Source organism: Ictalurus punctatus, chromosome 18 (genome assembly GCF_001660625.3).
Source record: "Ictalurus punctatus breed USDA103 chromosome 18, Coco_2.0, whole genome shotgun sequence".
NCBI lineage: Eukaryota > Metazoa > Chordata > Actinopteri > Siluriformes > Ictaluridae > Ictalurus > Ictalurus punctatus.
Genome location: NC_030433.2, coordinates 18,838,128 through 18,853,918, shown reverse-complemented (window position 1 = coordinate 18,853,918; position 15,791 = coordinate 18,838,128). Strand labels below are relative to the sequence as shown.

Here is a 15,791-nt window from a genome sequence, read left to right as displayed (position 1 = left end):
AGTTACTGAAGAAGAAAGAATGTAATATTGATTTTTGTTAGTAATCAATGCGTCCTGCAGATGGCGCTGTTCACTGCATTTATTTTACATAGCGATCAGTATCAGTGTGTTTGTAATAAAAAAAATATTATTGTTGTTGTTATTACATGTTGGAAATAAATAGTTACAATTTGTTTTTATATGTAAAATTGTTTTTTTTTTTTTTGTTTGTTTGGCTCTTTTTTCTTATTGAAAAAGAGATTATTGTTTGATCACAAATTAGCGCTTAGCATGTTTGCCTTGCACCTCCAGGGTTGGGGGTTCGATTCCCGCTTACGCCCTGTTTGTGAGGAGTTTGCATGTTCTCCCCATGCTTCAAGGGTTTCCTCCAGGTACTCCAGTTTCCTCCGCCAGTCCAAAGACTGTCCAAAGAGCGTTGTAGGCTGACTGGTGTTTCCAAATTGTCCATCGTGTGTGAGTGTGTGCACGATTGTGCCCTGCGATGGATTGGCACCCCGTCCAGAGTGTCCCCCGCCTTGTGCCCCGAGTCCCCTGGGATAGACTCCAGGCTCCCCGTGACCCTGTGTAGGATATGTGGGATGGACGGATGGATTACTGTAGTCCGTTAAATAGCAGGTGATGTGGTTCAGCATTTGACATGGACATGTGACCATTTTAAGACCTGGATTAAAAAACAAACAAACCTTAAAACGGCAGGTTTAAAAAAAAAAAAATTTAAATCCTTGTTTTACTATGCAGATCTGGCAACCCTGTAATGACTCATTAGAAAAGTTGGGACATATCTAAATTGCACAAATGAATATTGTGTGATTATATGTACTCAGTTTTCAGTCAGTTAAAATAATGACATAATTAAAGAATGTAAATGACATAATGAGGTAAAAAAACAACAACAATCAGATCTAGTAGATCTAAAAGAAAGAAGCTTTAATGTTTATTTATTATTAATAAAATAAAATAGTAATTTATGATGAAAATATAAAGAATGTGGATAAATAATATAAAATATAGTTTTAAATAGTATAAAAACATATACATGGCTCATTAATTCGGCTGGTCATGTGACCTGATGACTACCAAAAATAAATATGTCATTAAATCAAAGTAAAGATGTTGAATAAAGAATTAATGATAATTCACTCTGATGTAAATGTTCATTTGAAATGTTTTATATTTTATTTGTACAGTAATGTATTTATACTTAAAATGCAAAAAAATATATATTTACAAGTTTTACAAAATGCAGGATTATATTACATTTATTTCATATAAACAGAAGACCCTGTTCAGAGTTACAAAAATATCCAGAGTGTTGTTTATAAGTTGTTTTTTTAATAAAAATGTTTATTGCACCAGTGCAGAGACACAACGCACCAAAAAATAACCTGTACCAGAAATGACCACTAATATCACCATACAGTGTGTGTGTGTGTGTGTGTGTGTGCGTGTTTGCATGTGTGTGTATCTAGGTTAAACGTGTAATTTTTGAATATTATAATCCCATAATATCCCTGATATTTTATACACTTATATATTTTCTTTACTTGTTCATTAATATTGGCACCTCAAGCTCCAAATTTTGGAAATATTTTGATATAAATTTATACATATATAAATAGGTTTACAAAAACTTCCAGTTTGGTTTCACGTTCCTGTGTTTATCTGCTAACTTCAAAACAAAACAAAACAAAACAAAAAAAAACCCGCCGCTGAATATTTATAAATGTATATATTTCCAGTTCTATAGAAGAAACAAAACAACAAAAAAACATCATTATAATTTATATATTTCCAGTTAGGTTAGTTTTCTTGTTTTTGATGCTTTCAGAAATGTATTCACATAAATATTATTCTATACAAAAATATTTTAAAATTACAGTGACATATTATAGTGATATAATTACAGTTTTATATTGATATATTTCCAGAGCGAATGGTTCTCTTGTTCAGTTTTTGGCACGCCATGTGATCCTTATGATTTTACAGATCAGTGGTTTGAGACACTGGTGTGCTGGAAGACGAGAACACAAAATAAATTGTATTCCTTTATCCTGTGTGCTTCAGGTTCCTGGGTTGTGTTCCAAATCCCAATAAACTTGTGACCTACACCCTGTTCCCTACAGTGTAGATGAATGTGCACTATATACTGCACTAACCCAGAGCATTAACTTATATTCCCTCTGCATATTAATGAGAGATGTTCGTTCTGCTCTACACTGTTCTACCATGTACAGTTTCGAGTAGAGACCCTGGGCTTCTCCATCAGACTGAGGTCAACTCGGGACAGAGGGACGGAACATCACTAAGTAGTGTACACTACAGGAAGTAATTAGAATGAGTGTTATCCTAATTTGGTGTTGCTGGAGTTTGATCATGTTGTAGTATTATGGGATGTTTGCTACGAGAACTAAAGCGCCTCAGTGAACAGCCGTTTGTAGTGTAGACATGAAATGGAGATAATGATGATGTACAATTCGAATAAAGTCTAATAAATAAAGTCGTCAGTACAGTTCGCTGAATTGTCGTCCGGTTCATGAGCCGTCAGCTTGTATATAAAGTAAAAATAAAAGAGATGATGGTGAACTTTGTTTTGCCGTGAACATCACAGCGTGTCTTGTGTCTTTTTCTTTCGTTGTCTTTTCTTTAAAAAGGCAACTCGTGTCGCGGAGTTTCGATGGACGTCCTGTGCGTCGTGTTTGGGATTAGGATCGAAGGTTATAGATGGCGTTTCATATGCAGTGCCAGATGATCAGAGCGGGAAAAAGCACGGTCACACTTCTGACACTGAAACGGCCGGTGACCAGTGTGTTTACGGTAATGACGGGTCAGTTCGTCAGAGCGGGCGAATTTCCATCCGCAGCCTTCCCAGTCACAGTGATATGGCTTCTCTCCTGCACACACACACACACACACACACATACACACACACACACGCATAGCATTTATACACAATTATAACATAATTAGTCCTGTAAGAAAGTGAAGATGACGATGACGATGTCTCTTACCTGTGTGTGTTCTATGATGTGCTTTCAGGTGTGAGCTCTTAGTGTAGGTTTTCCCACAGCCGGCGTAATCACACGTGTGTGTGGCCATCCTCTTCCTTGGCCACGAGCGTCGCCCACGTTTGGGTTTCGCTTCCTCCCCTGCAGGAGGAACCATTTCTGATAGATGAGGAAGAAGAAGAGGAGAATTTGAGAAGAAAATGAACCATCAGACACTCAGACAAACTGACCAGCTGAAGACTAGAATCATGTTCCAGAGTTAATCTCATCACCGAAACAACAACAACAAACAATCAACAAAGCAATGCTCAAAGTAATGAGTATTATATTTAACGTGTGTGTGTTACTCATATCATCGAAATGTGATTTTTTTTTTTTAAATGACATGTTTCTGATCCTGTCCTAAAGACACAATAAACCTTTACACTGGAAACACAAACACTTGTTAATGAAATGTGCACACCCAGAAAAGCTCTTCAAAGGTTCTTTGAATAATTAAGAGATCTTATTTTCCAAAAAAGGGTTCTAACTGGAACTCCTTCAGCAGCGTTTTTATAGCACAAGTGAACAAAATAGTGTGACTCGATTTATATATATTTTTTTTAAAAAACAAAAGAACCCTAAAGGAACCCATCCAGGTTCCAGTGTGGATCTCAGTTCTGCACGTGATGTTTATCTCCTGCAGCGATGTCTCGCAGAGGAACATCTCCTTATTTACGGCATAATAATTACAGTACAAATAGAAACAACAATCCTTCATCATTTTTCTGATTAGTTTGATTAATTAAAGTAATAAAAACATCACAACTCAACCGGAAAAATGTTTATTTTACTGTTTATTTTTACTGTTTGTTCGCTTGTGACCGCAGCATTGTCATACATCCCTGAAAAGCCTGTTTCCTGATATATGTGACAGTTTGTGTCGTTATGATTTACATGTCAAATTCCTTTAAACCACATTTAAAAAAAATTTTTTTAAATCATTTTCCTCAAAATCAGGTGTTTTTTGTTTTTTTACATGTTCATTTCTGTTCCTAATTAGAAAGTTATAACAGTTTTAATTCTAACAACATAAAAACCTCCAAGTACAGAAAATACTAATAAGAATAGCAGCAATCCTTTGGCAAAGATCAAATGTTGTATCAACCCCCCCCCAATTTTCTGGTCACCTGCCAGTTCCCTCTCACCAGTCAGTTATCTCCCTATCATACGACCATGTGCTTCTCCGAGACACCTGAAGTCAGCGGATCTTTTTGAATTACTGCTCGTGCTGCGTCACAGGGCAGCGTAACACACTCAGAGGACGGTGCTATCTGCCCTCTTCCGCATGCATGACTACAAGTCACAGATGAAAATGATTGGCAAATGTGATTGACAGGGGAAAGAGCGTGGAACATCCCTCCCACCCAGACAATTTTACTCACTTGGCTGCCAGTCTCAGATGGTGATATCTATTGCTTTATTATGTATAAATTACTCCATTCACCTGTAGTGTTTTTGATCAAAACTGTTTAATCAAACTATTTTACCTTACAGCCACACAGTAAAACTAATCTGTACGGGTAGTTGTGGATCAGGTGGTAGAGCGGGTTGTCCACTAATCGTAGGGTTGGCGCTTCGATTCCCAGCCCACGTGACTCCACATGCCGAAGTGTCCTTGGGCAAGACGCTGAACCCCGAGTTGCTAGCGCCTTGCATGGCAGCTCTGCTACCATTAGTGTGTGAGTGTGTGTGTGAATGGGTGACTGAGACACAGTGTAAAACACTCTGTATAAGTGCTAGACCATTTACCATTACCATAATAGTAACGATTAAAAACTGAGCAAATTGAATTAGAGGACGTTTCATTATAGCCTTTATGTGAGACAGGTGGTGTGAGAAAGGCGATGTGAGACAGGCGATGTGAGACAGGCGATGTGACTGACCTGAGTACTGCACTGACGCCGCGGCAAACTGGGAATAACCGTGAGATGGATGAAATCCCTGTGGTACAGAGATTGAGGGATGAGCCAACACCTTAGAGAGAGAGAGGGGGGGGAGACAGAAAGAGAGAATGAGACAGGTATTAACACAGAGTCATATCCTGAATTTCACTCAGGAACTATTAATATTGTTGTGAAGATTGCAATTTTATAAATGACACTAAAACCAGCTGTGATAATAACGTGTGTGGAATTCTCGGTCATTTCATCGGATTATTAACCGGCGGTTCACAGCGACGGTGTGTTAAGATTTCCTCTAACAGAAATGCGTTTGATGAAAAACCAACCGGACGTGTTTATCCCACTCTCGACCAATCAGAGAGAAGCGAGGAGTCGCGCTGGCTGTGCTTTCCATGCAAAGATTTTTCACCAATCTGTGAATTCCTTCCAAATGAACTGTTTACGTGGATCCTAAACCGGACACTGTATGAAAGCTGTGTTTATCTGAGTGCTCCACGTAATCCGAAGTTTAACAAGGTTTAGTGTCAACCATAACAAGAAGCGTGTGAGTCCTGTCGGCGTGTTCGGCTTCTTTAATCACACTTCTTGTGGTTTTAATGATTTTTAAATGATTTCCATCTCAGCAAAACAGCATCCGAGTGTGAGGAGTCTGAAGGATAGATTGTGAGCGCAGTAAAGTGGCTCGGCATTTCATATTTGCCCGAGATTCAGGATTCGGGAGCTCTGGTTGTTGAAACATAAAATTATCCATATCGTTATCTCTTAAATGATCCGTATAATCCATACAGGAGCTTTTTGTGAACGTTACGGCCAAAAATGCTTGATTTTGCTCCACCTTTTTGAACGTTTGTTGTTGCTGAAAACTACGGGAATTGGCGAAATTGCAATTGCGAGAAACCGTTTCGCACAGTTTCACAGAGATGTTTGTTGGTGATGTAAATGAGACCTTTTCGATGTACGCACATTCGACGAACGTGAATGGAAGGAGGATTTGGCTGAATGCACGTAGTGATGACGTCACACGGCGCGTCTCGGACCAAATCTGCTGGAACTCTGCTGCAATTTCAAAGTTTCAAAGAGTTTCCTTGACTCGGCAAAATCCTAGAGGGACTGACTATTAGAACATCAAACACCAGTGTTTGGGAATAACCTTTAAACTCTTATTTAGCTCAAAATGTTAACACAAATCCAACCTGGCAATAATTTTAAACCGATTGAAAATCATGTAACGAGTTGTTTTTTCAGGATTCGTGATCCGGACACTGCTGCAAATTCTGCTGGTGAGCGTAATCAAACATGAAGGTTTACACAGCTATTATTCTCCTATTTAATGGCTTATTAAAAGGACATTAACCCACCTCATTCAATCTGATACCAATTTCATTCAGATTGGACCCAATTGGTTTACTCTACTCTGATTGATGTGTATATATACTGGTTTTTTTTTTTAATTCCAATTGAGTTTGAGTATCTCAGCATTGTTAATAGATTATGTGAAACCAGTGAACAGAATGAAAAAGATATAATGTGAAGAAAAAATGAGAAAACAGCTTTAATTGAATATATTCTCATTTCCATGTTCATCACGATGTCTGTCTTATTTCAATTTCTGCTCTTTGTATGTAAATATGTGCAGAAACGCAACTCTGGGATGAGGGGTGTGATAACGAAGGGAGTGTGAGGTTAGAGCTGCGTGTTTACCTGTGCAGGTGTGTGATGCTCTTCCGGTGAGAGGGAGGAAGAGGACGTGGAGGCCTGGACTTCCTGTTTAATTCTGTGGCACATGAACAGAGCCGGCGACGGTTCTGACGCAGCCATGTTCTCACTCTCACCGCACGACGACGTGTTTGTTTGGACATTCGTCGTTTGAACCACAAATTTCCCGTGTAGGTTCACATTAGTGTTAGTATTAGCATTTGCAGTAATGCTAATGTTGGCGGTAAGTGGCTGAAGGTAGGTAGGGTCTAGATCAGGCCTCATGAGCTCGGCGACGAATCCACCGCTCGGAGAAACGTCACTGATGTCCGGTACATATGACATGTGATAGCATGGATAGGCAGATGATGTCATTTCCTGTGGAGGCGGCCGACCCTGCTGCTGCTGCTGCTGCTGCTGCTGTTGCTGTTGCAGTTGTTGCTGTTGTTGCTGCTGCATGATGCTGTTGGAGAGGATGAAGTCGTAGTCGAGCAGCTCAAATTCCTCTGGCTCTTTTTTAGTCATGACGTTGTCAAAGTTCTTCGGATGAGACATTTCCTCCTTCCATCTCTTAGCCCGAACACATGCACATACGCATATATATAAATATAAATAGAGAGAAAGAAAGAAATAAGGACAATATAAGGACATGAAATGCTACACATATACACACACACACACACAAGTCGGGTTTTTATGAAACATTTCATTTGTTAAAAAGATGAAGATATTTAAATATAAAATGTTCGTGATCTCATATTTACACCGAACGTAAACATGTTGAGACGCTTCTCAGAGTTTTAAACTCGTTTCTGAAAGATTAAAAGCTTAGGCCCTAATTAACTGACAGTTTTTGACTTGCAAAATTCCTCCATATTTGTGTGTGTGTGCGTGTGTGTGTGTGCGCGCGTGCGCGTGTGTGTGTGTGCGTGTGTGTGTGCGTGCGTGCGTGCGTGTGTGTGCGTGTCTGTGTGTGAGTGATTCTGCTTAATCACACACGGTGAGAAATGCATTTTTATACAGTAACTTTATTTGGTCGGGTTTAATTTCAGTCTTTTACACGTGTTGTCACGTGTTTTATTTCCTACAGTGCAACTACATTTTATTCACGTGGTATTACCCTGTTATAACACATTTGTGCAGTAAGGGGACCTTTAGTGATGATATGTAAAAATGTAATGGAGTTGTGAGAGAAACACTGGTCAGCTTGTTGCTTTTACTTTAAAATGGAAAGCGTGACAGAGTGTGAGTAAGAGAGAGAGAGAGAGAGAGACGGAGCGATAGACAGAGCGAGAGGACGAGAGAGAGAGACGGAGAGAGAGAAAGATTACTATTTCTTAGTCAAAACCACTTTGGCATTGATGCCAATAAAACTGCATTGAACTGAAAGAGAGAGAGAGAGAGAGAGAGAGAGAGAGAGAGAGAGAGAGAGAGAGAGAGAGAGGTAGACTGAACTATAGACAGACAGGTGTGAGACTGAGACAGAAACAGGCCTGAGTCTATTATAATAACAAATCAGTCAAAAACAGAGTGAAGTAGTAACTGATCTTTTACTGAAACAGACTTACAGCAGTATTAAACTCAAACCTCACACAGTCACATCATTTGTAAATATATTTTGTATTTAACAAGTTACTTAATTGTTAAATAAATATTCAAATGAAATGAATTCAAAGAAACGAGCAGTTTAGTGCAGGCATTATACTGTAAATTAATAACTGTACATTTTTCTTATTATATCTCTTTAAACACACCAGTGTTACTACTGACCACTAAACCGGACTGTCCTCCAACAGCCAATCAGAAACCGAGCCTTTCTCTCAGCTTCTCGGCTCATTCACTTTCATTTTTCCCCACAGTGTCGTGTGCTGTGTGTGGAATCATGTGGTGTTATGAGCTGCTGTTCATCTCAGTAACACTTTCATAATTAAATACAGTTTATTATTACGACGGCGTACTTACAACAACATACACAGGGACTTGTAAGGTGGACGCTCCACATGCACTGATTAACGTCTTATCATTGACGGAATGAGTCTTCGGTGTCAGTGCTTTGTGACAGTCAGAGTTATGTTCTCCTACATAGGGAGGTCTTCAGGACAGGGAAGTTGACACTTTTTCTTAACATGACAAGCTGCAGCTTTTTTTTCTTCAAAATATTCTGAGGCAACTTGCGGAGTTTTTTCCGGTTCTTTTTTCGTGGAAAACTACACGAATTGGCGCAATTGCACAAAATTGTTTCGCACTTTGTTGGTAAATGAGAGTTTTTAGCTGTACTCATGTTCAACGCACGTGAATTGAAGGCGGATTTGGCTGAACGCGTGTTGTGATGATATCACATGAAGTGTCTCGGCCCAAATCTGTGGAAAATCTGCGGTGATTTTGAAACATTGCAAGCTCCTCCGAATATTGCAGAGTTTGCTTGATTTTGCGTTAATTTCTGCTTTCGGGAATTTGTGAAATACTGGAGGGACTGCATTATTATATAATCATATTATATAATTACAGTATATAATCTTTATATATATATATACAGTGCCCTCCACTAATATTGGCATCCTTGGTAAATAAAAGTGTCTTTATAGTTTAACCTTTTGATCTTTTATTCACAAAAGTAAATTCACAAAAATACAAAAACCCCGGTTTATCAAAAAAACATATATTTGTTAAATATAGGTGTGCAACAATTATTGGCACCCTTTTAATCAATACCTCCCTTTGCTAAGATAACAGCTCTGAGTCTTCTCCTATAACGCCTGATGAGGTTGGAGAATACATGGCAAGGGATCTGAGACCGTTCCTCCATACAGAATCTCTCCAGGTCCTTCACATTTCGAGGTCCATGCTGGTGGACTCTCCTCTTCAGTTCACCCCACGGGTTTTCTATGGGTTTGAAGTCAGGGGACTGGGATGGTCACGGCGGGACCTTGATTTTATGGTCAGTAAACCATTCTTGTGTTGATTTTGATGTATGTTTTGGATCATAGTCCTGCTGGAAGATCCAACCACGGCCCATTTGAAGCTTTCTGGCAGAGGCAGTCAGGTTTTCATTTAATATCTGTTGATATTTGATAGAGTCCATGATGCCATGTATCCTAACAAAATGTCCAGGTTCTCTGGCAGAAAAACAGCCCCAAAACATTAAAGAGCCAACACCATATTTAACCGTGGACATGAGGTACTTTTCCATATGGCTTCCTCTCTGTGTGCACCAAAACCTCCTCTGGTGTTTATTGCCAAAAAGCTCTACTTTGGTTTCATCTGACCATAGAACCTTGAATACGCTTGAATTTGTTTTTGGATGAGAGTAGAGGCTTTTTTCTTGAAACCCTTCCAGCTTGTGGTGATGTAGGTGACTTTGGATTGTAGTTTTGGAGACTTTCTGACCCCAAGATGCAGCTAACTTCTGAAATTCTTCAGCTATGATCCTTGGACATTTTTTGGCCGCTCGAACCGTCCTCTTCACAGTGTGCTGAGACAATTTAGACACACGTCCTCTTCCAGGTTGATTCATAACATTTCCAGTTGACTGGAACTTCTTAATTATTGCCCTGATGGTGGAAATGGGCATTTTCAATGCTTGTGCTATTTTATTCTAGCCACTTCCTATTTTGTGAAGCTCAACAACCTTTTGCCGCACATCACAACTATATTCCTGTTATGAATGACTAAGGGAATTTGGCCTATGTGTTACCTCATATTTATACCCCTGTGAAATAGGAAGTCATGCTTGAACAATTTCCTGTTCCTAGTCACCCAGGTGTGGTAAATAAACTTAAAATATCAGTGGGAATATACTTCAAATATATGAATTCATAGTGATGCCAATAATTGTTGCACACCTATCTTTAATAAAGATTTATTTTTGATAAGCCTGTGTTGCAATTGTTTGAAAGCCATGAGAGCATTTTTGTGAATTTTTTAAACAAAAGATACAAAGGTTAAACAATAAAGACAATTTTTCCCAACCTTCCTTGCTAAATAAAATAATATTTTACAGTGGCCCCCTTGGCTAAATAGTAAAGCAAGCGGAATTAAATATCGTCCAGAAATATTACTAATTATTCACATTAATTTCATTGTCAGTAGCTGATTTGAATGAGTTTATAACAGTGTAATAACTGAGTCAGAATCAATAGTTAATAAGAGAATGGAGTAAACTGGGGCGTACTGTGTTAACACACACACACACACACACACACACACACACACACGCAATGTGTGTAACACCACAAAATGTGTTACATACTTTGCATATTATATTATTAGCACATTTTAGTGCACTACATCCTGAGCAACAATAACCTGGTAATGTTTTAGATTCAAATTCCCTTCCTTAATATTATGTGCTGTTTTATTTACTTTCCAACAAATCCATCCTGCATGATATTCATATTAATCTTTATAATTATCTTCAATGGAGGGCAAGATTTATTCTGGAGTTTTTAGTTTAAACTTCCTTCTTGATCACGTTGCTCTAGTTTCGCGTTCGTTAATGATTTCTTATGTTAGCCACAATGCCATACACCTGCTGATTGTGGTGCAGTGGGATTTAGCCCTTGCTTCATCTCTACCTAAAGAGAGCGATACAGCGGCTCTTTAGTCCTTTGGTCTGTGCATCTCTCTCACCTCCTCATCTGTACACTCTGTTCAAACAGATCAGCTTCAACGTTCATGCTAATACCACCATCAACGGCATCATGCTCCTCGTCTCATAGACCACTAACAAGCCAAAGCGAGTCTCTGCCATAACTCGGCTCAACTGTGTTGTATAGCTACGTTACATTCCGGGAATTTAAGTCTAGCGTCTGGTGTCTTCACTACCTTCTGACTGGATTTCTCTTTAATATAATGTTGAACATAGAAATGGAAATGGTGAGGCTTTCCTTTTTTATGAGATAAGAGTGAAACCTGATTGTTATCCTTAATGTTTGAGATCACTGAACATTTTTCTCCTATTAAATGACACTGTAATTGAAGCGCTCTGCCTCTAATGGTTGGTGAGGAAAACACCTCTACAAGCAGCAAATTAACACCAGAATCACTAAACACATCAGAATTATTTCAATATATATATGAATATGAACTCTTTCAATATGAACAGGTTTAATGTGTTTCAAACTGGAGGTTTCCTTTTCACTTCAGCATTAATACACCATTCATCACGGTAAAATAAACTAGATATGCCAAATAATGTTCATTTACGAATCCCAAGATGACCACAACGACCAATATCGAACGCTGTAATTAATATGGTTGGGGGTGAAGTAGAATTGTTTTGTAGAATGGTTTTAGTACATGATCTCATGAAAATCTCGTACGAATTTGAATGAAAGTAATGTAATCGTAATCATTCAATTCTGAACAAATTACGTTGTAAGAAAAGGCACAACCTTTAACCCCACCCTAACCCTGCCCGGACTCCACCCTGCCTCTGCCATAACCCCACCTTGATTCTGCCCTCATCCTGCCCTAAACTCTGCCTCCTCTAAACTATGCCTTCTCATACAATTTGTCCAAAATCATACGAATTGGTAGGCTGTAGACGTTTACACTGTGAGAGCGTGTTGGTGCAACCGGCTTGAGTTCAGTTTATTATCAAGATTTAGTAACATGCTCTTTTTAGTCATAAACTGAACAAAGACTGCACTCTTATAGGCTATAAAAAAGTTTTGAAAAATCTAGAACTATAAAGGGTTCCTCTGTGTGTCCTTCTGGGGAAGCCTGAGAACCTTACGTCAGAGGTTTTCCCTAGCAAAAAGTCCTCAGAGTACAAACCCTTTAGGAAACTCAGAACTTTGAACTATCCAAAGCCACATATACGCCACTGCTCATTACTGTCCGCTATATAATAAATAATAAACGATTATTACACTCTCAGCAAAAAAAAGGATAATACACTGTACCTGTACTTGTCGCTGGGGTAGTAACCTCAAAACATACACATGTAGTGTGTAGCTGTTAGCGAGAAAGGTGCATGTAGTGTATATCTGAAAGCTAAAAAACTCTTTATGATCCAATTATGTACCTTGAATCTTTTTAAAGAGCACTATATACACACTTCCTGGTGAAAAATACACATGAAAGGTTTACAAAAAATAAGGCTTCCACCCCAGTGACAAGCAAAGGTGCAGGTTAGTACTGTAATGATGACTGTATATAATGAATAAACATAATTATTACTGTATATAAGCTGTAATGAATAAACAGACAGTATTATTACAGTATATAATAAATCAAGGGATTAGGGAAATAAATGTAGTGAAGCTGTAATAATGACTGCAGTGGATAATACATATAGAGTTGATTGAAGTTTACTGACCGGCTCAGCAGCTCCGGTGGAGGTGGAGAAGGTGGAGATGGAGGGCAGGAGCGCGCGCCTCAGCGCCATAACATCCACATCTGTCGGAGGCTGCCTAAAACACACAGTAGATTAAAAAAAAGAAATATATATATATCATGGAGTGTAAATCCTCAGAAAAAGTACTTTAGAAAAAAGAAAAGCACCCAAATCTCTCTCTCTCTCTCTCTCTCTCTCTCTCTCTCTCTCTCTCTCTCTCTCTGTCCAAGTGAGGAAAAGTGAAAGTGTTCCGTGAATAATTAGGATACGAACCTCATTAATGGAAAAGTACAGGTGTTCACACGCTAAAGAAATCCCAGAAGATAAATTCCTTGATTATAAAATCCACAAGAAAAGTTCTGTTCAGTCCCAAACGCGTTAAACTCCGGTACGCTTCATCCCGCCCGCGCGTGCGCGTGCGTGCGTGTGTGTGTGTGTAAACTGTGTATGCGTGTGTACAGGGGGATTAACGGGTCCCTGTCTGTACCGGTGGAGTGTTATTAAACTCGCTCGCGCTTTCTGAGGCTCTCCGGCTTTTCTTCCGCTTCTTAAAGCCCGGACACGCCCCACCGTCGCGCGGCAACCGATGCGAAAAAAATAGAAAACAACACACCACTAGTGCGCGTGCGAGCGTGAGCGTGTGCGTGACGTCAAAAGGGAGAAGCCCGGGCATCAGGCCAATGAAGAGGCAGAGCGCGTGTTGTGTGTGTGTGTGTGTGTGTGTGTGATAGCAACGAGACACGTTTTGAAATGTTTTTTATTTGATTTATTGAAACAAATTATATATATATATATATATATATATATATATATATATATATATATATATATATATATATATATATATATATAATCCCTTTCTCCCTTACAACCATAATGATTTACAATCCATAATTTTTGGCATCCTTCAAATAAAACCAGCAATTATGTTATGAGTTAAGCTTCAGTCTTCAACAGGACCACGCTGTACAGTTCTCTCTCTCTCTCTCTCTCTCTCTCTCTCTCTCTCTCTCTCTATATATATATATATATATATATATATATATATATATATATATATATATATATATATGATTTTTTCACAACTTGAAATGTTTCCTTAAGTTTAGGATTTTTTAAAAAAACAAAGCTGCAAAATTATTGGCACCCCCTGCAGCTACATCAGGACCTGAAGCCTCTCGTGGAGAGCACTGAGCACTGATCTTCTTCCTGTGATGTCTTGGTTGGATACGTGTAGAAGATGTCTGTTCACTTGTCCATGCTGAACATTTTTAATCCTTAAAGGTAAACACATTTCTTGGTGATTGTACCACCCCAGCGACAAGGAAAAGTATAGTTAGTGCGCTGTTTTCTGCTTTCTGAGTGTGATGATTACACTATATATTTTAAATATCTGTTTAAGTGCTTGATTGAGGTCACGGTGCCTTCGTGGTTTGCACATTTCTCTTGCACCTCCAGGGTTGGGGATTCGAATCCCGCCTCTGCCCTATATGTGCGGAGTTTGAATGTTCTCCCCATGCTTTGCTGATTTCCTCCAGGTACTCCAGTTTCCTCCCCCCGTCCAAAGACATGCGCTGTAGACTGACTGGCATTTCCAAGTGGTCCTTGTTGTGTGAGTGTGTGTGATTGTGTTGGCACCAGGGTGTCTCCGAGTTCCCTGGGATACTCTCTAGGTACCCCATGACCCTGTGTGGGATAAGTTGTACGGAAAATGGATGGATGGATTTTTCTTGATTAAAGAAGATTCGGATCCTAAAGCCTACCTAGTGCACTAAATTCAGCTCCTTAATCCACATGTACAGAGGGAAATATTGGCTTCAACATCCTATGTATGGCACTATATGTTCAGGGTTTCCAGCAGTAAAGACAGGCAGTTGATGATAGACAATATTTCAGATACTGAAATACATCTTCATGGTAACTTTTATATTCCTATTGCTAAGCTGGTAAATAATGTGCACTACATAGGGTATCAATGAAGCCGCCAATACAGTGTGTAATACACTGTCCATAAGTCAATTAGGGAGCTGAAACACCCAGACACCTGGGTTATATATTCTCAGGTTTGTGCATGTAGACATTCTCTTCAGTTCTCAGGTTCACAGGTATATTCATCTATAGAAAAGTTTTAACCATCTGGAATAGGCAGCTAGGTTCTGAACTAAAACATCTCCAGAGATCCATCTCCATAATGTACATTAGGTTTGTGGAATTAAAATTTTTTGTTTGTTTGTTTTTTTGCACCAACTATGGTGGTATATTCAAGTGCTGGCAACTTTGATTGTTCTTGATTGACACCTCTTGTAACTCTAGTGAGGCTTAGACAAGATCAAAAGCCATGTCTGTGTCTAAGGAAGAACTTATTTAGTGCAACCTTTCTAATCAGCTTGTTATTCTAGACATGCAGTCTTACAAAATATAGAACCTTTCAGTTGTCTGCTAGGTAGCTGCTACGTATGTGGAACCCTACTACAACGTATTTTTCTATCAGAAAAGGCTACAAATGGCTTCCTCCTTTGGAAGCTTAATTAAGAACCCGTAATTATCCAATGCACCCTTTAAAAAAACCATAGAAGAAGCCTGTTTTTTTCTAAGAGTGTAAGTATGAACTGGATAAGTGTGCAATACACATGTCAGGAGTTTAACATTCAGCTAACATTAAGGCTTCATTGGATAATTAAGGTTTCTAAAATGGTTCTACTTGGAACCTGCTCACTATTCGTGTGCCCAATTCCTGACAGATTTCTAAAGTTCCCGTTTCAGACTTTTAAAAAAACAACAACAACAACATTTATTATTATTTGTGTT

At 38.9% G+C, this 15,791-nt stretch overlaps 1 protein-coding gene across 4 annotated transcripts; it reads right to left on the bottom strand.

Moving 5' to 3' along the window:
- Window positions 1–912: 912 nt before the first annotated feature.
- Window positions 913–13,513, bottom strand: klf4 (Kruppel-like factor 4). Of its 4 annotated transcripts, none has more exons than XM_017493616.3 (6): window positions 13,257–13,513; window positions 12,966–13,059; window positions 6,650–7,213; window positions 4,931–5,021; window positions 3,009–3,164; window positions 913–2,891 (listed from the first exon to the last, which is right to left on the bottom strand). In XM_017493616.3, the coding sequence occupies exons 1-6, from the start codon at window positions 13,259–13,261 to the stop codon at window positions 2,716–2,718; spliced, it is 1,086 nt and encodes a 361-aa protein (XP_017349105.1). In that variant the 5' UTR covers window positions 13,262–13,513; the 3' UTR covers window positions 913–2,715. The 4 variants fall into 4 exon arrangements, with proteins under 4 accessions (XP_017349105.1, XP_017349107.1, XP_017349108.1 ...); XM_017493618.3 differs by having other exon boundaries at window positions 12,966–13,055; XM_017493619.3 differs by lacking the exon at window positions 13,257–13,513 and having other exon boundaries at window positions 6,650–7,211.
- Between the last annotated feature and the right edge of the window lie 2,278 nt (window positions 13,514–15,791).

Excerpts from the sequence above, each read along its gene's own strand:
- klf4 (XM_017493616.3), bottom strand. Across the intron at positions 3,165-4,930 it reads GGCGTCAGTGCAGTACTCAG|AAATGGTTCCTCCTGCAGGG; the intron begins GTCAGTCACATC and ends CTCATCTATCAG. Across the intron at positions 2,892-3,008 it reads ACATCATAGAACACACACAG|GAGAGAAGCCATATCACTGT; the intron begins GTAAGAGACATC and ends GTGTGTGTGCAG.